The following is a 21,707-nucleotide window of genomic DNA, read 5'->3' on the forward strand; positions in this document are numbered from 1 at the left end:
CTTTTGAACGAATACTCACGAATTACTCACCCTCGTGGATGAATCTGATGTGTTTAATCATTGAATATTCCTTCGAAAACCTGCTTCCACAAATTTCACAGGTGTAATCCTTTGCCCTCGTATGCGTGAGCATGTGTTCACTTAGTTCCATTCGCACAAAAAATCGCATTGGGCACTGATCGCACGCAAATGGCTTGACCCCTGAGTGCCTGACCATATGGCCCTTCAAACCATGTTTATTCATGAAAACTTTATCACAAATTGAGCATTTAAAAAAGCCTTTGTGTTTTTTACGGTGATTACCTCTAGCTGATAATGTATTAAACGTTTCTCTACAAATTGAACATTCGTACATTTTCTTCTGCGTTGTAGTTGCAGTTACCTTTGCATGCTCTGTTCTTTTGTGTTGTGTTAATACGCGTCGACCATGGAAAGGCTTGTTACATATATCACAGTAAAGTTCCGGCAGCGTTTTTATCTGCTCTGGGTGCACCATTCTGCGATGATTTACGGCACTATAAAGTGTTCGAAAAGTTGCATTGCACAGTTTACATTCTTTTTCCTGGGCTCCCGTGCATGTTCCGGCATCAATATGTGCGTTGAAGGTTTTTTTACTCGAAAAAGAACGACCACAGGTACAAACGACTTCTCCGAGGTGCGAGACTCTGTGCAACCGCATCGGTCCGCGGAATGCAAAAGTTTCTCCGCACAAATCACACGTGAAAGGCCCCTTCGGGTCACCTACATCAGGATGACGAAATGAGATGTGAGTGACTTTTGCACTCATCCTTGTAAACGATTGGTTGCAAATTTCGCAATGATGTAGCTTTTCTGAATTTGTTTTATCAGCTTCCCCCTCTTTGTTCTCTGCAGGATTCGGTTCATCGCAGTCTTCCTCGTTTTCATCCATCAAGTCCAGCGGTTCATCTTTTATCATGTCCAACTGTTGATTGCTCGAGAGAGCGTCTTTTATCCTTTTGTCAGCCACGTTAGTTTCAATGTAATCGCATCCTTGCAGTGGATCACCTCCGTCCGGTCCCTCAAGTTCCCACCTCAATGCCAGCAACTCGCCCAATCGACGGTCCGTTTCGACGCACATCTGGTGCAGGTGAAAGGCCGCTACGACGGCGTGCCGACAATTTGAACATACGTCCGTCGGCATTCCGGGTGGATCGCCTGCTTCGGATTTGCCGAAAACCGGAACACAAATAATCTTAAGCATTTCGTGTAAGCTGGGTTGACTAGTAGCAAGAGAACAGGAATCGTACAGATTCGTGCAGTTCCCCTCTTTAGGCGTCATACACACTCGGCACAGTGCCGTCGTGTCCGGAACCAAATTATTGTGCTGCATAGTGCTTTGCTCCTGGTCAAGCATTTAGGTTTACGCTGAAAAGAAAAAAAATGCAATCTTAAGCTCAATTTAACGAAATACTGCTTGTCACAATTTTGTTCACAAATATGTTACATCTGTTTTTTTTTTGACGAAGAACTTCGTCTTAGGGCTCTATACAGGGTAGCAATCCAAAATTTCGCGAAGCGAAATGAAACCGAAAAATGAAACGCCTTCCCCAAGCAGAGGGGAAAATCACAGAAGCAGCGCGGCCGACGGTTTTGATATAAATATAAACGCCACCCCTCCACAGCATTAGTTTAGTCGGTGGTCTACCACCGAAGCGAGAGGAGCTCAGCTCTTCTCGCGAGCGCCAGCCTTCTCTCTTCCCTACAAAACCACGGGAAATTTGAAGGCTGGCTTCAGTCGGTGGTCTACCACCGAAGCGAGAGGAGCTCAGCTCCTCTCGCAAGCGCCACTAGGTGGCGTTTTCAGGAACTAGCCTTCCCGCTTCCCTACAAAACCATGGGAAATCGGAAGGCTGGCTTCAGTCGGTGGTCTACCACCGAAGCGAGAGGAGCTCAGCTCCTCTCGCAAGCGCTTGGCAGTAGTGGCCACCACCTGGAGGCCCGGGAATGTTCCGATAAGGGGACATTTGCGGAACCATAAGTGTGGGGGCAATATAAGTATCAAACTTTAGGGTTTTTGATACTGGACATGAAATTTGACATTTTGGTAGTAGTGGCCACCACCTGGAGTGGCCGGAGGCCCCGGGGATGTTCCGATAAGGGGACATTTGCGGAACCATAAGAGTTGGGGCAATATGGGTATCAAACTTAAGGGATTTTGATACTGGACATGAAATATGACATTTTGGCAGTAGTGGCCACCACCTGGAGTGGCCGGAGGCCCCTGGGATGTTCCGATAAGGGGACATTTGGGAAACCATAAGAGTTGGGGCAATATGTGTATCAAACTTTAGGGTTTTTGATACTGGACATGAAATTTGACATTTCGGCAGTAGTGGCCACCACCTGGAGTGGCCGGAGGCCCCGGGGGTGTTCCGATAGGGGGACATTTGCGGAACCATAAGAGTTGGGGCAATATAAGTATCAAACTTTAGGGATTTTGATACTGGACATGAAATTTGACATTTTGGCAGTAATGGCCGCAACCTAGAGTGGCCGGAGGCCCCGGGGATGTTCCGATAAGGGGACATTTGCGGAACCATAAAAGTTGGGGCAATATGGGTATCAAACTTAAGGGATTTTGATACTGGACATGAAATTTGACATTTTGGCAGTAGTGGCCGCAACCTAGAGTGGTCGGAGGCCCCGGGGATGTTCCGATAAGGGGACATTTGCAGAACCATAAAAGTTGGGGCAATATAAGTATCAAACTTTAGGGTTTTTGATACTGGACATGAAATTTGACATTTTGGTAGTAGTGGCCACCACCTGGAGTGGCCGGAGGCCCCGGGGATGTTCCGATAAGGGGACATTTGCGGAACCATAAGAGTTGGGGGAATATGGGTATCAAACTTAAGGGATTTTGATACTGGACATGAAATTTGACATTTTGGCAGTAATGGCCGCAACCTAGAGTGGCTGGAGGCCCCGGGGATGTTCCGATAAGGGGACATTTGCGGAACCATAAAAGTTGGGGCAATATAAGTATCAAACTTCAGGGTTTTTGATACTGGACATGAAATTTGACATTTCGGCAGCAGTGGCCACAATCCGGAATGACCGGATCCCTCGGGCGTGTTCCGATGGGGGACATTTGCGGAACCATACGAGTTGCGGCAATATAAGTATCAAACTTCAGGGTTTTGATACTGGACATGAAATTTGAAATTGGCGGAACCATAAGAGTTGGGGCAATAAAGGTATCAAAATGTAGCTGCTCCTCTGTGATGTTGCTGCACGGTTACGCAAAACGGAAATGAAATTAAATCCAGCCTCGGAATAGAGTTATCTACGTGCGTATGTATTGCGTGTACGTACACGAAAAAGATTGAGGTTAAATTTTGTACAGTCCAGCAAAACAAATGGCGTGCTAGTGTGCGTGAGAGCGGGCTTAGATAACTCTATCAGAATCACCTCGAAATTTACGAGCGATTACATATGTGTGTGTGTGAGTGTAAGCGCGTGCAGTCCAAAAATCTCAGCCTGCTGCGCCCCACTTCAGCTCATAATTTTTGGATCGTCGTCGAGGCCACATCAGCTGCAGCAGAAGAGGGCGCAGAAGGCGAAAATTTCCCTAGGCAGCCCAACGGACAAACAACGAAGAACAACCGCTGCACCGCGAAAATGACAAATCGACCTATATTTATAGATTTTTGTTTTGGCATATCGCGGAACGATCAAATCTTGGTGGCGAATGCAGTAGGAAGGCAGAGAGAATGCAATAGGAACGGCAAAATGAGGAAACAAATCTTGCGTGCTTGTGAAAAGAGGGGAAGTAATAGCGAAGTAGAAGTATAAAAATGCGTTCTACCCTTTCCACTCCACTTAGTTGCCACCGAGATGCTGAACAAGTCGGGCCGGCTCATAATATCTGAGCCGCAGACGGGTGAAGCAGCAGCAGCAGGGAGAGAGAGAGCCCCATATTCTCTCTTCCGGAGAAGGATTTCTTCTGAAAAATTACCTTTATTTTCTAGAGAGAGAGAGAGAGAGAATCGGAGAGCAGCACCGAAGAGGGCAAATTGTGGGCGAATGCCGTAGAATGGCACACCATACATACACACTCCCGTTTCATGGTACACGCTGATTGGGTTCGATGCGTCGAGTTTCCCTTCCACGGATGTTCGATTGATGTATCTAAATTCGTCACCTGAAAAGGCCATCAAAGACTGCGACCAACTACAGATACACCCGGGGACGAGCAAAACCGCCAGCGGAGGCAACTTTTAGGCAGTGGAGTAAAATCGTTTAACATAGTAGACTGTGTGAAAATTGTTGTAGCCCTGTTGTATGGGTTAGTACAACGATTCTACTACGAGCTCGTGTAATTAGTCACGGCCCCGGGATGCACAGCCGGGTCAGCCAGGAAGCTTCCCCCAATTCGTTCAAAGATTTTGTTTACGCCAGTGGTGGCCAAAACCTGGAGTGGCCGGTGCCCTCAAAGAAGGTTCCCCTGGGGTCTGGGGGGACATTTACAGAACCATACGAGTTTTGGCAATATGGGTATCCAAATTTATGGTTTTTGATACTGAACATGAAAATGGCCATTTCGACAGTGGTGGTTAAAACCTGAAGTGGCCGGTGCCCTCAAAGAAGGTTCCCCCGGGGCTCGGAGGGCCTTTTACAGAACCATACGAGTTTTGGCAATATGGGTATCAAAATTTATGGTTTTTGATACTGAACATGAAATTGGCCATTTCGACAGTGGTGGCCAAAACCTGGAGTGGCCGGTGATCTCAAAGCAGGTTCCCCCGGGGCCTGGGGGGACATTTACAGAACCATATGAGTTGTGGCAATATGGGTATCAAAATTCATGGTTTTGATACTGAACATGATAATGGCCATTTCGGCAGTGGTGGCCACAACCTGGAGTTGCCGGTGCCCTCATGGAAAGTTCACCTTGGGGAACATTTAGGACAATTTGCCGACAAATCTATGTAACAAAATACAATAATCTTATCCCAGATTTCACTAGCAATCCAAAAACTCATTCAAAATGTTTGGTCCTATGTCTTTCGGTTATGTCTCTGAAACTTGAACTTTTGGCAATATGAGTAATAAATCGCTGGGGTAATAAATCGATAATTGCGAAATTATTGAAATTGAGAATAACTCTTTCGTAATCAATTTGAGCCCTAAAAGGGCTTTTAAATGCTTGCTGTTGAAATTTACTTGGCTGTCGCCGATGGCTGGCAAGAGCCTTGCCAAAACATTTCCCCATCGCGAACAACATTGAACCCTTCCAGGTTCGGTCTGCCCCTTCGCCGCGATGCTTCTCCGCCTTCAGCTATCTTTGTTGCCGCTGTGTCGTCCCTTCCTCGTAGACTGTCGAGAGTGATTTGAGTACGCAAATGAAATAGATTTTTGTTTTGGGATTTCGTGGAACGAAGAAATCTAGGTGGCGAATGCCGTAGGAAGGCAGAGAGAACGCCGTAGAAACGTCAAAACGAGAAAAAAGTCTTGTAATGTGTGGGAATAAATCGTTTAATGTGATTCAAATTTGTTGTGACGCAAAGAAAATCTTTAACACATGGTTCAGACTGGCTCTCTGTAATGAATTGGAGTCCTGATAATGGCTTTTTATTATTTCAAAATATTTCTAAAAAATTGTTCAATCCCAAAAGTTTAATTGATGAAATGATTTCAAATCAACTGGCACGCAAATCTTGACATTACGATTAGCTGTGAAGCGTTTCAAAACTTTAGACGTTATCCAACGTCAAAATACCATAAGATCTTAGAGCAGAAATAAATAGATCTTAAGAAATAACCGTTTCGTGATTGATTTTGTGGCCAAGAAACGCAAATAATAAAACTATAAAAAAATTCATTTAATTTTGTGTCCGAAGTTCTTCGTCATGATGGTTATGCCTGTAGCATTACCACTGCACCTTTTTTCATTTTTGTAGGGCCTTGTTATTGCTCAACATTTAATAATTTTGAACAGTTTTTTTAGAGCAAATACTCATCAAGTATCTAAGTTGACTTGAAGTTGTAATTTTTAATTCAAGACCGCAGCATTTTTTTTGTAAAAACAACCAAATTTATGCTAAAGATTTAAAAAAAAATATTGCTATATAATGTTTTTCGAGAGTATAATCGAGTTTTCGAGTGTCCCGTAAGCTTTAAAATTCAAATCCACAATTGACCATTTCTCCCAGCCGCTGCCTTTCCTGTAGCGGACACTCCCGACACAGGTACCGATGAACTCGTTCCTACAGCAGACTTCTCACCATCGCCGGATGATGTAAAACTCGTCGACGCCGCCTGCAACTCCGCAGTCATCTCAATCTCCAATATGCCAACATGGGGCGCCACTGGCTTCCTGCTCAAGAAACTCTTTCACCTGGCTTTCCTTCGCTACTGCGTGGTGTGTACTCGGAACATTCAATTCGTACCGTTTAAATTTATAAGATTTGTAGAAATGACCGGAATTTCTTTTTATTTGAAGCAGAAATCGTTAAAAAACATAATTTGAAGCAAAGGACCAAATTGATTTCAATTTTGTTTATAAACGACTTGTTTGTCCCTTGAGCTAAAAGGATTTCAAAACAATAACATCTCCAGTTTCCACCTTGGTCCTTTATAGTAAAGGGGCTATGTGGATGTTAAAGAGAAACCCAATCTAAATTTCTTTGGCCCTTGGGATTTATTAATAAAAAAATCAACTAGGGTACGTTATCCATTAGTGGACCCCTTTCCTATAGTGGACCCTCTGAAGGGTTTTTGATGAAAAATTCAATAAAATCACAATTTCAAGCGTGTTGTTACCTGCAAATCTTTTATTTGGCATGTTCAGCATCATTTAAATCAATGTTGACTGATATTGAATTGTCCTTTTTACCAAAATAAGTGTTTTGAGTTCGACATCTGAAATCAGCCATGGCCACTAGCATTTTCACAACAAAACTGCATTTATATTTTATGATTGAATTAACTATTCAATCATTTTTTGACTAATTATTTAACTTCAGCTAGTCAAAATAATGTAATTCTAAGGAACTTTACTAAAATAAAGCGAAGAACTGCTCATTTTCGAGCAAAAATTAGGGGGGTCCAATATAGGACAACGAAAATCCAAACTTTTCCAAAAGTGGACCCCTGTTAATTAAACCTTCAAAAATGAAGAAAACTGTGTATTTAAGCAAAAGTTTCTCTTAAACATACAATGAATGCTTGTTTTTATCAACCTAAACTCACATTTCTTTCAATTATGAGTATAAATATAGCTGTTTCATGTTAAAAGTACCAAAAATGCTGAAGATGTAAAAAATATATTTAATCAAAACTATGGTCAATTGTACTTAACTGAAGCATCATAATTGCAGTTTGAAATGATATTTTATAATAATAAATCAAGAACAAAACATTTTTTTAAATCAACATGCTTGGTTTTATCAGCAAATGTAAACAGAACTATTGTTTAGTTTTCGGTCAACCATTCATGTGATTAATATGAAAAAATGTGCATCAAAATTACTTTTTTTATTATGTTTATGTTTACAGTGATTTTTGAAACGTTTTCTCTTATCTTTTTCGGAAATAAATGTGTTTAAATGTCTGTTAGGTTTTTTTGATGTTTAAAGCCAAATTTGTTAATAAAACATATTTGTTTATGATGAAAAGTGAGCAAAATCCATCTTTTATTCATTATATCTATCATTAGACCTACACCATGCATCAAAACATCAAATATCGGTTAAATTTGGTATAAAAATAACAGTTTGCCTATAGTGGACCCGGGTCCACAATCGGATTATGGACCCGGGTCCACTATAGGAAAAGGGGGTCCATAACAGGCAAAAAAACTTTTTTTTCAAATGGCTATTTTTCTGCTCAAAAACAAATAAACTGATGAAACAAGTAGTCAAAATTGTTCAAAAGACTTCAGTTTTCATTGTTTTGTACGAAGGGTTATGAAAAAGTGCTTAAAATATTGAAAATTTGTGAAAAATGTGCTCCGGCTCTACTAGGGGGTCCACTAATGGTTAAAATACCCTATTTAAACTTTTCTCGATGTATAGCGATAGTTGAAGACTTAGTGCATCATTTGCATGAAAAATCCCGCTTGTTTTTTTTTTTTTTTTTTTAATTTTTTTTTTTTTTTATTTGAGGTACTGGCCTTTTGTTGCCATAATTTGGCCAAGTTTTGAAAAAAAAAAACAATAATAATAATAATAATACATTTTATCATTACATTACATTACGTCAAACAGTTTGCTTCCAAACTCTTCTTTTTGGCGTGGTTGTTGTTGGTAGTCCAATCAGATGTCCATTATCATTGCGTTGGTCGTTGTCGAGAGTTGGTGATTTGCCGTCGTTGTCGTCGTCCAAGCACGATCTTTTTTCTTCGGGTGCTTGCTTCTCTTCCAACTGCCTCTTTGTTTTGCCTTTCTTTACAACAGTAATAAATCCGTCATTACCATTGTCCTCGTGAGTGTGAGGAACAACGACTTGGGATTGTACTGCTGCTAGATCGGCGATAGGCAAAACAGGGCCAGATGGAGATGGATTTTTTTGTGGTTTCGGCTTCGGTTGCTGTTTTTTAGCCACCTCGGAGCAGCTTTTCGACACGTGTCGCTGGAATCCACATCGTCGGCACGTGGAAATCTGACCCGTGTGTGTGGCCAAACTGCTAAGGCCGCAAATCGTGACGTACGAGGGAACGGGCTTGGAGATCTTCATTTTTAGCACCCGCACACCATTGGGTACGCCGGCGAAAATGTCTCTCCAAACCTCGTCCCTGATCGTCAAAACTTCGCCGTACTGGAGCATTGCTTCGGCGATCTGCATGTTGGACATGTCCGGCGGGAGATCGTGGATCCGAACGTCGACGATGTCATCGTCGACGTAGACCGGAATCGCGATCTTCTTCGTCGGGCTGATCCGGAAGGCGTGCTTGAGGTGATGCTGCACTGCTACTTCGACGGCGGCTGCTGGATCCGCCATCTGGATGAGCACGCAATGGCGAATGTTGTGCAGCTGGATGCTTCTCAAGTCAGTGGGATTTAGTCCCAGACTTTTTTCCGCAAACCGCTGCACCATGTCCAGCTTGGGACGCTCTGGGAGGACGCTGAAGTCCACGACGAGTGTATTTTTGCGGACAGCACTCATTTCAGATTCTTCCACAACGCGTTGTTTGTTTGTTCAAGCAACAATAGCGAATTTTTGAACGCGGAGCACAAAGCTACGTCTGGTGCACACGCGAGTACAGAGCCGACTGAAAATCCCGTTTGTTTACATTTTCGACTTAGGTCCTTTTACATTGTTTTGCTTGAAATTTGAATTAAGGTGCTATGCCAAGTTATTTAATAAAATTGAATGCACTCCTACATCAAACCTACGTTCCAACTGATATCAAGCGATTGACATTGGGCACCATTATGAATGTCTAGACGATGTAGGCCTAACAATAAACTGACATTTTTACTGGGCTGTTTGTTATATGCATTGAAGAGCACTAATATGATAAATACTTGAGAAGGAAATAGAACACATACCTACAACGTACACCAGCTAACGATGACCGCGGAGTTCTCCTGGTTGCCTTGTCCGGAATCTAATTTCCCGGAAAATCAAGTTTCACAAAAAAAAAACTTCTGTTTCGTCCGAGGTTTCGCCAACTTCACTTCTTGTTTTGGAAACCAGCAACTATCAACACTATTTCGAGCAGTTATTACACTCAGCCGAAACGTTGACAATGTTTTGTACAAATACCCGATTCGAGCAGTTTTTGCCATTTGACCCTGTAAAAAAATGTTACACTGACCTCGGTTTCTGTCCCAGTCAGAAATATGTCCAATGCCAACTAATATAGTTAAAACTCAGTTGATTACATTTGAGTTTGAGCTTCGATTGAATCTTGTTACCAAATATCCCGGAATGTGATTTAATAAACATGTATTGCTTTAGAAACCTGATTGATTTATTTTGGAAAATAAACAAGAAACAAAACCTCAGAATAATCATCAACAAATGTTTGTCCAAAATTTCGTTTAATAATACGTTTCTATTCATTGATTCTAGCATGAACCACCGGATCTAGCTCGACTCCAGATTTCCACTTTCTTCAGCCCATTGCTGCTTTATCTTGGCAAAAAGCTTGTCCATAATGGTCATGCTGTTGAACCGCACCTCTGCCATCTCGCTAAAACCTTCGCCAGACTGAACGTGCACTCGGTAGTGCTCACGCAGACCCTCAATCAGCCGGAAGGACTCATCGCACCGGTCACAAGGGTAAGGCTTACCGCTCCAGTGGGCGCGGGAAACGTGCCTCACCAGGTCGGTGGTTTGCGAGTAGGCCTGCGGGCAGAGCTTGCACTTGTACGGCTTTTCCTTCGTGTGAGTCAGCATGTGGCAGGCCAGGTGGGATTTGGTGGTGAATCTTCGAGTGCACACCGAGCACACGAAGCTTCTTATATCTGAAATAGAGTCATTGTTTCATATTTTTGTTTAATATCGAGATGTTTGCTTACTTTCATGGATCTCCTTCACGTGTTTAGCTAGCGACGCTTTTGATACTACTCTTTTTCCACAGATGTCGCATACAAACGGCCGCTCTTTCTTGTGGATTCGCAAGTGGGCAGCTTTTGCTCCAGAAGTGGTAAACCGCATCGAACATAACTCGCAGGCGTGCATCTTTTTTCCAGCGTGCCTCAACATGTGCAGCTCTAGGTTATACTTGCTTGATAGTTTCTTCCCACATACAGAGCATGTCACATTTGGCTCTTTATGCTTCAGTGTATGATACCAGAGAACATGACGCGTGAGGAAAACTGTATCACATAGCTCGCACAAATACAACTGATGGCAAATTCTCATGTGAATTTTCAATTTTGCAATGTCTTCAACCGTTTCCGAGCAAACCGAGCACGTTTTCGTATCCTCCGTCGTGACTCGTTGCAACGCTTGCTCGTTTTCTGTTTTCACTGTTGTGTTTTCTGCACAGTTGAAACTTCGGTTCTCATGATCATTGTCATCCATCAGGTCCAGTGCCTCGACTTTGATCATCACTATGTTCTTACTACTCATTGAAGGACCATCAGTCACCTCATCGGGCTTCCTTTCGTCTGATTCCATCTTGTCTTCGCTGCAGAATTCTGTTCCCGGAGCGGAAATTATACTGTCAGCGTTAGAACCGTGGCACTTTTTACGGTGACCTTGTAACGCGTTGGGCGTATTGAAAAACTTATCGCACAACCGACACAGGAACATTTTTGGATCCGTTCCTGCACAAGATCCGGTTCGCTTGTGCCTAAAAAGGGTGTATCTCCTCGCAAATACCTTACCGCATTGTGCACATGTTTTTGAATCTCTTATTGACTTTGATGTTCCGTCTCCTACAAACCTCTTCTTACGTTTATTTGGGCAAACCCCGCTTTGCAGGTGCTTATCTAATGTTAATTGACTATCAAATTCCCTGTCGCAAACAAGGCAATTTTTAGGCAGCCTACACTCATCAAACAGAGGATCTTTGAGATTCGTATCGTTGCTCTTTCCCGGGCACACTCCATTCCTTTGATGCCTTCGCAAGGTAAATCTCCGTGAAAATGCCTTGCCACACTCTGAACAAGTTTTCGAAACGTCCCCCGCGTTCTCCGTCGGCATCACGACCTCGTTTACAACCACGGAAAAATCTTCGAGTTCCTCGTTGCTCTTTGGATAGTCAAATTCCTGTTCAAACGTCAGTAGCTCACCCAATCGTCGATCACTTTCGATGCACTGCTGGTGCAGGTTGAAGGCCGCAATAATGGCATCCCGGCATACGTTGCAAACTCTGGTTGGCATTTCCGGCACGTCGCTCGAATCGGAACTAGCAAACACCGGAGCGCAAATCACCTGCAGCATTTCGTGCAAGCTGATGGGCGGCTGACTGGATGGAGGTTCCTCGTACAGGTTTGAGAAATGATCTTTCTCGGCGGCCATGCAAACTCGGCACAGCGTCGCCGGGTTTGCTATTTCGTTGAATTCGGTCTTCATTTTATTCAGAAATTTTTGGCTGCAAAGATAATTCAGCAAACGTATTGATTCACTGACGCCATAAAAACATATCATATTTTTACATGTAAAATAAAGTATGCCAATTGCATGATAAAAATAAAATTTATTTTACATTTCTTTGTTTTTGAAAATTTCATATTTCCCACCTTAATCAACACACACTAAATGTGTACCGAGCCTGTGGTAACGCTCCCGCCTCGCAACCGGTAGATCGGGGTCCAAATCTCGGCACGGATCCCGACAGCCTATTTGGTTGAAAACTGGCTTGCCGGTTGCAGGAACAAATCAGGAGTTTTTTTTTTTTGATAAGGTCCAATAAACCAAATTCTATTTTTTTTTGCTTTTTGGGTGAAAAAATATTTTAGCATTACTTTTGAAGTACTTAACTAAACTTTATCATTTTCAAAAGCGACTTATGGGACCCCAAGACGTATCAAATGAGACCAAAACGGTCCAAATCGGGTCAGCCAGTGCCGAGATAACTCAGTGCATTTTTTTATCAACATCCCACAACACACATATATTTGCTCAAAATTTGATTCTGAGTCGATATGTATACATGAAGGTGGGTCTAGGAGGTCACATTAAGAATTTCGTTTTTCGAGTGATTTTATAGCCTTTTCCAGTAAGGGGAGGAAGGCAAAAACTCCAGAAATATAAATGGGATTTAACCAGTAAAAAGTTATTTTTTGGCATATCGACGCGCGCTGTCGTGCTAACTTTCCCACGTCGCTTTTTCACGTTCCAAGAAAAACGCGTTTTAATGTTTGACCTTGAATTAACGAAAACGAGAGTATGCAATGTGAACAATAACAATTACGGTTTGTTTGGCTGACCATTATGTGCATTGTTCTGAAGTTTGGTTGAATTTGGTTGCTGGAGTCCCGAGTTATAATAACAAATGTTTACGGTAGTTGAAATCGTACTTGTGTCAAACGCGCTTTGACCTGAATTCGCTTTGCCCTTTGTCTCACTTACATCAATTTGAAGGATGTGTCAAGATAGCACAACTAGATTGAAAATTCTTTCATATAAAAATTGCCAAAAATGCACGGATTTTTTTTTATTTTTATTGAATATCTCAGGATTGAAATCCAATTTTGGGGATCTGTGAAAGTCAAAAGATGAGGCATCAAATGCACGTGCGATAAGTTAGCACGACAGCGAGGAATTAAAAGTGAGAGTGTGTGCGTGCAACATGGAGTTAAACTGTCTGAAAAGGCTTGGTAAGCTTCACAGCAACTGCACAGAATGTTTAACTCCATGTTGCGATTTGACAGCTCGATTGCATTGGCCTACATGAGCCCGATTTTAAACCAGACACCGGACGATATCGACCAGGCCCGGAGCTCGATGTTATTCCCATATCGATCAGACAAAAAGATCAGAAGAACCCGAAAAAGTCATGTCAACAAAAACATATTTTTTTGTTCTAGACAAAGACTTTATTTTTACTTAGTTATGATTTTAGAGTAAGCTTTAGTTATAATTACCTTTGCGTTCAATTTCAGCTTTTAACAAACTGTAGATCTGGAGAACTTTGAAATCCAGCGAAAAACTTCCGGAAACCCGTCAAAAAATCATTCTTTTGATTGTTTTGTTTTTTACAGCCTGCTACACGCAACTTAAAAGTTTCCAAAACAACAATCGAGTCGATTTTATACGTTCAACGAGAAAGTGGCGATTAGACCTGAATTTTAGCTCATTCAAATTATTTACTGAAAATATGTTTAGAATACCGCAAACGTGCACGCAACGCAACTGTCACTTTTTTTCTTCTTTGTGTCAGTCTGCCATCTGATGATCCGTCATCATTTTGCAAACCAACTCGACTCGCGTAAAGTTTTTCCTTCTTCACTAATGTAATCGCGTAAATCTGTGGGTGTAAAACCGTAATTCAAGCATAGATTCCGGTGCCAGCCGAACCCGGACACCATGGGCAACGCGGACACGAAGCTAAACTTCCGCAAGGCCATCGTCCAGTTGACCAGCAAGAGCCAGGTGAGACACTTTGAATTTTCGCTTTTTTTTTCTTCGTTGAAAAGTGGAGCAGAGTTCTTGCGGAGGGAAACTTTCCCTTCTGCGACTTGGTCGCTGCATTGTTTTTGTTAAATTTATGTCGTTGAGCGCCCTTTACCAAAGGGAAATGCTAATGCTGCGTCCACTTGACGATGTGGCACTTGTGGGAAGACGCCATATGTTTACGGTTTTGTTTTGCTTTTTCTCCCCGCAGCCGATCGATGCCAGCGATGACGCATTTTGGGAGCAGTTTTGGTGCGAGCACAGCACCACCGTGCAGGACGTGTTTGCGCTCATTCCGTCGAACGAGGTGCGCAAGGTGCGGGACGTGATGCCCACGAACCTGGCCACGCTCTGCTACAAGGCCACGGAACGACTGGTCCGAGCCGTGGACAACAGCTGTCGGACCCAGGGCGAGCAGCAAACGGTTTTGAATTGTGTCCGCCTGCTGAACCGCGTCCTGCCGTACATCTTCGAGGACGCCCAGTGGAAGGACTTTTTCTGGTCGTCACTGCCGGCTGGGAACGAGAAGGAAGAACCTACCGCGGCACCGCTTGCGCAAAGTCTGCTGAACGCAATCTGCGACCTGTTGTTCTGTCCGGACTTTACCGTGGTCGGTCTACGCAAGTCCGGCCCGGAAAAGGCCGAAGAACTCAACTCCATCGACAGTTGCGAGTACATCTGGGAAGCGGGCGTTGGCTTTGCCCAGTCTCCTCCCCGCAACGGCCATATGGACGCCCGTCGAACCGAACTCCTCAAGCTCCTTCTGACCTGCTTCAGCGAAACCATGTATCGCGTACCCAACATGAGCGACGAGCCCAACAAGTGGATTGTCCACTTTACCAGCGCCGACAACCGTCACGCCCTCCCCCTTTTCACCTCCCTCCTGAACACCGTGTGCGCGTACGACCCCGTCGGAATCGGCGTCCCGTACAACCATCTTCTGTTCACGGACACCCTGGAACCGCTGGTCGAGGTCTGCCTCCAGATTCTGATCGTCACGCTGGACCACGACATCACGAGCAACACGAGCAGCAACTCGCCCACCGGCGGCGCCCAGTCGGCCCAGTCCTACTCGCACGACGACACCACCATCGCGGACAATCTGTTCATCAACTATTTGTCGCGCATCCATCGGGACGACGATTTCCAGTTTATTCTGAGGGGCATCACGCGGCTGCTCAACAATCCGCTCGTGCAGAGCTATCTGCCCAACTCGACCAAACGGCTGCACTGTCACCAGGAGCTGCTGGTGTTTTTCTGGAAGATTTGCGATTATAACAAGGTGAGTCGTGTGGGGGATTTGCGTCTCTGGTTGGTGTCCCAACTAAACTGATGTCGTATGGCATACTAACCAGGCGTAATGAATTTTCTGATACAAGAGGCACTTTTCAATAACGGACTTCAAGTGTCTGCTTTGCACTTCAATCCTCAATTACAGCATGGCAATTTAAATTTTTCCCTCGCGAACCGTTCACTATAATTCAAAATTAAGGCTAAATACAAGGTCAGGTGATAACTGATAACTTTGACACGATGTCAGCAGATTCAGTAGTTGTTATGAACTTTCCTCGATTAATGATCTTGAGTATCAAATTTGATTAAAAATCCGAAGATTCCATTCCCAACCGAGCGGGTGAATTTTGTCATAATCTTGCCCACGGTCCACGTTATGTAAGATTTCTAGTGATTCTCTAGCGGTCATAAACCGCTCGAATGGATCACGGATATCCAGCTTGATTGTCGAACCAGGAACCGTTCTTTATGTAAATAACAATGCTACAGAACAACGTCCTAAAATTCCCAAGTTTTTAACCCTTCTCCATTCAATTTGATGTCCGCGTCAGTGGCATTCAGCCACGGCTTTTTAGCATCTAAATAGTGGTTTTTAAATGTTAAATTAAGGTTCGACGACCTCCAAGATATCCGGATTTGGAAGGGAAAAGGGTTTGATGGGATACTTCCTCGCTGCACGGACATTTCTGCCAATTGTGCGCCTGCTTTTGGCCCGGATCCACGGACCCAACGAACCGAACGCTGCGATAGACGACGGGACTTTTCGCGGAACTGGATTAAAAATCATAAATTATCACTAAAGTGGACTCTCTCGTTGTCGATATTGAAAGGACCGTCGAGAGCGGGAGTTATCAAATTATACAACGAAAAATCAAAGCATGCTTCTTGAAGGGACTGAAAAATGTATTGACAGCAGGAGCAATATTGATATCGAGAATATCGACAGCCAGATTGTCATCCGTATTTCACAAAATTTTAAACGAAAAGCGACATCCGGAAAAAAACGCGTCCGACGTCCGACACCGCGCGCGGCTTACTACGATCTCAATTACGCTGCTTTTGGGGAAGTTGTCTACTGCACCATGGTAGACTTGTCGATCGTCTCTTGTTACTGTTGCTGTCAAAATATGGCCAATTTGATAGCTAAACGATTTTCAAGAATTTTCGAAGATTTCCACTATTTTTAAATGAAAGTTCATTACTTCCCAAAAGTAGTAGCTAAACTCTAATTCCCACGTTTCTCCTCCGGTTGATGATCAATCTGAGAAAGCAGTCCTCCAGTCCAGGACCTCTTCTTTTCATCTTGTATGTAAACGACATTTCCTTCATTCTTAAAAAAATTAACGTACTTGTATATGCAGACGACATGAAATTGTATATGGAAATAGGAAATGCCAACGACAGTCATGTATTCCAAAACGAAATTAATCTTTTCTACACATGGTGTAGTAAAAGCCTACTCCAATTGAATGTAAATAAATGTAATTCCATTGCCTTCAGCAGAAAACATGAAACACCAAACATAACAGTATTATTAGGAAACCAACCAGTAGAAAAATGCAAAGTAGTACGTGATCTAGGTGTCATCCTAGACTCACAACTAACTTTGTAGAACACTATAACACAATAATAAACAAGGCAAAAAGTACATTAGGCTTTATAAAGCGCTTTGCATTCAACTTCCAGGACCCGTATACTATTAAATTACTCTATATAACGTATGTCAGGCCACTCTTGGAATACTGTAGTATCGTCTGGAATCCATACTATGCCGTACACCAAGCACGTATTGAATCTGTCCAAAAACAATTCTTACTGTACGCACTACGTAAACTTAACTGGACTGCATTTCCTCTCCCATCGTATGAAGCACGCTGCATGCTCATAAACATACAATCATTACAAGAACGTCGTAAATTTGCCATGCTCTCTTTCATCAACGACATTATTTCTCAACGCATACAGTCAGCAGCATTATTGTCAGAAATACGCAATAGTATTCATGAACCAAGCCGTACTCTTAGACATTCACCACTTTTTAGAATAACTGCATACACGACAAATTATTTAAAAAATTCGCCATTAAATCAAATGATGCGCTTTTATAATGAAAATTCACAGTACATACATTTCGACATGTCTAAACCGGAACTACGAAAAAATCTATACAATAGAAATAATATCTAGTATGTAAGAAAATTGTAAGTAGTCTACATAAGCTTGACGAATAAACAATAAACAAACAGTACTTTCTTCTAGATACTTGAATCGTACGTCCGTGAATGGGAAAGGGTGATTTTATCTTATCGGCAACGTTGAATTGGCGGCATAACTTTGCTTCTGTTTAATTTACGCTTTGCGGATATTTAGTTTAATTTCAGTACATGTTTAAAGAACATTATTATTTTGTAAGAAGAATAATATTTAGTCTTATACAAATATATATAGAAGCCAAAGAATTAAATTTGTATGCTTAATGAGATCCGTTTATTTATTTATTTATTTTTTTGCAGAAATTCCTATATTTTGTACTTAAGAGCAGCGATGTCCTGGACATATTGGTTCCCATCTTGTACCATCTCAACGATTCCAGAGCCGATCAGTGTAAGCATAGAGTAACAGTAGATCTTTCTCCACGATGTTACATAGTTTTCTCCTCCCCAAAACAGCTCGCGTCGGACTGATGCACATTGGCGTGTTTATCCTGCTGCTGCTCTCCGGTGAGCGCAACTTTGGCGTTCGACTCAACAAACCGTACACGGCTACGGTTCCGATGGACATTCCGGTGTTTACCGGCACCCACGCCGATCTGCTGATTACGGTGTTCCACAAGATCATCGCAACGGGCCATCAGCGGTTGCAGCCGTTGTTCGATTGCTTGCTGACCATTTTGGTGAACGTTTCGCCGTACTTGAAGACCCTGTCGATGGTGGCCAGCATTAAGCTGTTGCACCTGCTGGAGGCTTTCAGTACGCCGTGGTTCTTGTACTCGGCACCCTCGAATCATCATTTGGTGTTTTTCTTGCTGGAAATCTTCAACAACATAATTCAGTACCAGTTTGACGGAAATTCGAACCTGGTTTACACGATTATCCGCAAGCGGCAGGTGTTCCACGCACTGGCCAACCTGCCAACGGACGCCGCCGGAATAGCACGGTGCATGAGCAACCGCAAGGGAGGCAAGCTGAACAATTCTAGTCATGGTTCGCGATCCAGCGGGCGAGAGCAGCTCCAGAACAAGGAGGTGCTCCCGTCGACGTCCCACGCTGAAGACGACAGCGAAGAGGACATTACCGTTCGAACCGGCCAGATCCAGATCCAGGATCGCCACTCGGACGAGGAAGAGTCCGACAGCCGGAGCGAGATCATCGAGGAATCGATGGAGGGTTCTCACCCGGCGCTGCCAGCCGAACCGGGAACGCTGAAGGTGACTCTACTGGAAACGCCCGACATTGCCCAGATGACCGAACGCGAGTCGGCACATCCATCGTCGGCGGATGCACTGGCCGCTGCGACACCGTCGCCTGTCGAACCGAACGCCAAGTCGGCGATTGGCGGCGACGGGGTAAAGTCGGGATCTTCCCCGAAGGGATCGCCCAGCAAGGAGCAACCGTCGCCGATCAAGAGGGCTGTTGCGCAGGTAGGAGCAGCAAGTTTAATGATTTCACTCTGATAATGCTAAATTAACAACTTTCCCCTCCCTAGCGTGGCAGCATCCGGGTCACGCCGACGGGAACGCACGGTTCCCAGGCCAAGGTTTGGCAGCCCAGCCCGGAGTGGGTCCAGTCGTGGCGCTCGAAGCTTCCACTGCAGACCATCATGCGACTGCTGCAGGTGCTCGTGCCCCAGGTCGAGAAAATCTGCATCGACAAGGGCCTGACGGACGAGTCGGAGATCCTGAAGTTTCTCCAGCATGGCACGCTCGTCGGGCTGCTGCCGGTGCCGCACCCGATTCTGATTCGAAAGTACCAGGCCAACAGTGGCACCACGGCCTGGTTCCGCACCTACATGTGGGGTGTGATCTACTTGAGGTGAGTTGCGGAAATAGTTTAAGTTCAAACAAGTACTCAAAGAAACCCTTTCCCTTCTAGAAACGTGGACCCCGCCATCTGGTACGACACCGAGGTCAAGCTGTTTGAAATTCAACGCGTTTAAGAGGCAAACAACTGTATCAACCTATAATGACTACTAATCTGTATTTATGAAACCGTTTCTACAAAACTTAGCGAAGAAAACAAAAGTGGCTTTATACACCGACAGTTATGCAACAATGAAAAAAGATTAATCCAACAACATTCCTTTTCGAGACTCCCACACTAGAAGTTTTGCTAGAACCAAAATAATCGCGCATCCACCTACAAACACACACACACAGAAGACTCACGGTTCAGCTGTAATCTGCCTTCTAAAGCATGATAGAGAAAAAAAAACAAGACTAGGGTTTATTTTTCGTTTCCGTACTAAACACTTTATTTGCAAGGTGCAATTTCTTGACTAGATTTACACGAACTTAGCGTTAATTTTTAAAATAGTGATTATTTAAAACAGCAGACAAAACCATTCTTATTAGAGCAAAAGTTGCGCAGCTAGCTGCACCATTGTAATGTAAGCGTGCTTCACTACTAATGTGACATAACAATACATAATTGTGGAATATAATATATATGTAATCATTCTGTGTAATAAAACAAGGAACATAAAGCTGGGTTTGTTTTACTGTGTGGAAAAGTTGAGAAAATTTGAGAAAAAATGTTACGTGTTAAAAAATGCAGGCCAAGGATTGATACCTAAGAGCATGCAATGGCATTGATCTTGTTGCGTGCTCTTCGGTTGACGTCCTGGTTAGGAACATCCTGGAAGGAGCGTAACTAACTACATCCGTAGTTCTGTTAGATCATTCGAATTATCTTGATCAGAACAGTACAGCTCTGGTTCCTTGCAAGTGTCCTATTTCTTACCTCCACGTTGGCTTGGTTTTGTCATCATGATGCCAAGGTGAACCTAGCTGGTGGCCTTTGGAAACGGCTCGTAATTCTTTGACCATCGCGGGTTAGAGTCGAGACGGCTGAAAGAAAGGGGCGCGACAATGTGGGAAAGAGAAGAAATTTGTGATTATAGACGGTATTGTTTGGATTTGCAGTATGTTGAGTCAACTGCTGTGGATGTACCTGAGCAACGCAGAACGGGGTTTCTCTTCTTTCCATTTCAGCTACCATCTATCTTGTTTATTTTGTTTCACTGATTTTCTAACACGGCTTCTGTTTATTATTCTCCATTTGATTTTGATTTTACCTATTTGATTCTCTTAGAAGCTTAGATTGCTGATATTACTAATGGAGAAAAAAAAATCTTTCAGTTACATTTTGTCCTCAAACTCCGTCCGTTGCCTCGATTATACACCTATCGAGAAATCACTTTTACTTTTGAATACTTCAGATTTGACTAGGAAACATCTTTTAAATACAACAACGTACTGGGAATCAATTCGTACAAATTCAATTCCTTTGACTCTTGTCAAACATTTAGCTCTCTTAAATAAATTAAGGTGCCTCTTAACTCGGACAATCAAAAGACATATGACATCTCTGCAATAGTTATATTACTGTAGAGCCTTCTAGTTTCTCCACGATATCAAAATTTAGCCCCCAAGCCAAATCACTGATATTTAGATCTCCCAGGATCTAGCAAATCTTTATAGATTGAAACCGCTAGCCAACATTGAGTAATTTAAGAGTCACATCATTGAACTCCCGAGCCTTCTAGCTCATGCAAACTTTCAATCGTTTGGCCCTAGCCAAATCACTCAAATCCAGAGCCCCCTAGCTCTTGCAAACTTATGATCATTTGCCCCCCTAGCACATCATTCTACTCCAGAGTCCCCTAGCTCTAGCAAACTTTATATACTTTGGCCCCTAACCAAATCACTCAAATCCAGAGCCCCCTAGCTCTTGCAAACTTTTGATCATTTGGCCCCTCTAGCCATATCATTCGACTCCAGATCCCCCTAGCTCTTGCAAACTTTAAATCATTTGGCCCCCTAGCCAAATCATTCAACTCCAGAGCCCCCTAGCTCTTGCAAACATTTCGACGCCAACATTTCAAAAAGCATCATGTACAAACCATGCGTTTTGAGAAAAACGCATTTGAATGTTGAGCATCCATTTTCAATTCCCATTTTAATATAAAAGCAAAAAAAGATGTTCTAATGATAACAAACGATGAAAAACGTTGCTTTTATTGATACTTGATCATCCAAATTCAATAAAACATTATTTCCGTAATTTTATTTGAGAAAAACAAACATAACTCCTTTTGAAATCACCAACGTCTATATCACCCTGCTGTCATTGAGGGAGGCGCTTTGTTATGATTCGTTT

General features: G+C 43.2%; 4 protein-coding genes across 4 annotated transcripts in view; 1 reads left to right on the forward strand and 3 right to left on the reverse strand.

Moving 5' to 3' along the window:
* LOC6043507 overlaps nucleotides 1-13,670 on the reverse strand; it is a 31,244-nt gene extending 17,574 nt beyond the window's left edge. The window contains exons 1-2 of the mRNA XM_001859409.2: nucleotides 13,509-13,670; nucleotides 31-1,386 (exon numbers count right to left, since the gene is read on the reverse strand). Coding sequence (XP_001859447.2) covers nucleotides 31-1,375 — 1,345 coding nt within the window. The 5' untranslated portion in view covers nucleotides 1,376-1,386; nucleotides 13,509-13,670. The remainder of the gene's footprint in view (nucleotides 1-30; nucleotides 1,387-13,508) is intronic.
* On the reverse strand, nucleotides 8,224-9,129 carry LOC119766080. The gene has a single exon (XM_038250460.1). The coding sequence runs from the start codon at nucleotides 9,127-9,129 to the stop codon at nucleotides 8,224-8,226; it is 906 nt and encodes a 301-aa protein (XP_038106388.1).
* LOC6043503 (zinc finger protein 189) lies at nucleotides 10,057-11,994 on the reverse strand. The gene is made up of 2 exons (XM_038250461.1): nucleotides 11,469-11,994; nucleotides 10,057-10,436 (listed from the first exon to the last, which is right to left on the reverse strand). Exons 1-2 carry the CDS (start codon nucleotides 11,992-11,994, stop codon nucleotides 10,057-10,059), a joined length of 906 nt encoding a protein of 301 aa, XP_038106389.1.
* A 113-nt stretch (nucleotides 13,671-13,783) lies between the features above and the next one.
* LOC6043502 (protein HID1) lies at nucleotides 13,784-20,031 on the forward strand. Its single transcript, XM_038255205.1, has 6 exons — nucleotides 13,784-14,016; nucleotides 14,249-15,319; nucleotides 17,844-17,934; nucleotides 18,000-18,970; nucleotides 19,036-19,361; nucleotides 19,422-20,031. Exons 1-6 carry the CDS (start codon nucleotides 13,951-13,953, stop codon nucleotides 19,483-19,485), a joined length of 2,589 nt encoding a protein of 862 aa, XP_038111133.1. The 5' UTR covers nucleotides 13,784-13,950; the 3' UTR covers nucleotides 19,486-20,031.
* The last annotated feature ends 1,676 nt before the right edge of the window (nucleotides 20,032-21,707 follow it).

The sequence above is a fragment of the Culex quinquefasciatus genome, chromosome 2 (assembly GCF_015732765.1).
Source record: "Culex quinquefasciatus strain JHB chromosome 2, VPISU_Cqui_1.0_pri_paternal, whole genome shotgun sequence".
Lineage (NCBI taxonomy): Eukaryota > Metazoa > Arthropoda > Insecta > Diptera > Culicidae > Culex > Culex quinquefasciatus.

Excerpts from the sequence above, each read along its gene's own strand:
- LOC119766080 (XM_038250460.1), bottom strand. The coding sequence starts at position 9,129 with ATGAGTGCTGTCCGCAAAAATACACTCGTCGTGGACTTCAGCGTCCTC.
- LOC6043503 (XM_038250461.1), bottom strand. The coding sequence starts at position 11,994 with ATGAAGACCGAATTCAACGAAATAGCAAACCCGGCGACGCTGTGCCGA. Across the intron at positions 10,437-11,468 it reads AGATCCTCTGTTTGATGAGT|ATATAAGAAGCTTCGTGTGC; the intron begins GTAGGCTGCCTA and ends ACTCTATTTCAG.
- LOC6043502 (XM_038255205.1), top strand. The coding sequence starts at position 13,951 with ATGGGCAACGCGGACACGAAGCTAAACTTCCGCAAGGCCATCGTCCAG. Across the intron at positions 15,320-17,843 it reads AGATTTGCGATTATAACAAG|AAATTCCTATATTTTGTACT; the intron begins GTGAGTCGTGTG and ends ATTTTTTTGCAG. Across the intron at positions 18,971-19,035 it reads TCAAGAGGGCTGTTGCGCAG|CGTGGCAGCATCCGGGTCAC; the intron begins GTAGGAGCAGCA and ends TCCCCTCCCTAG.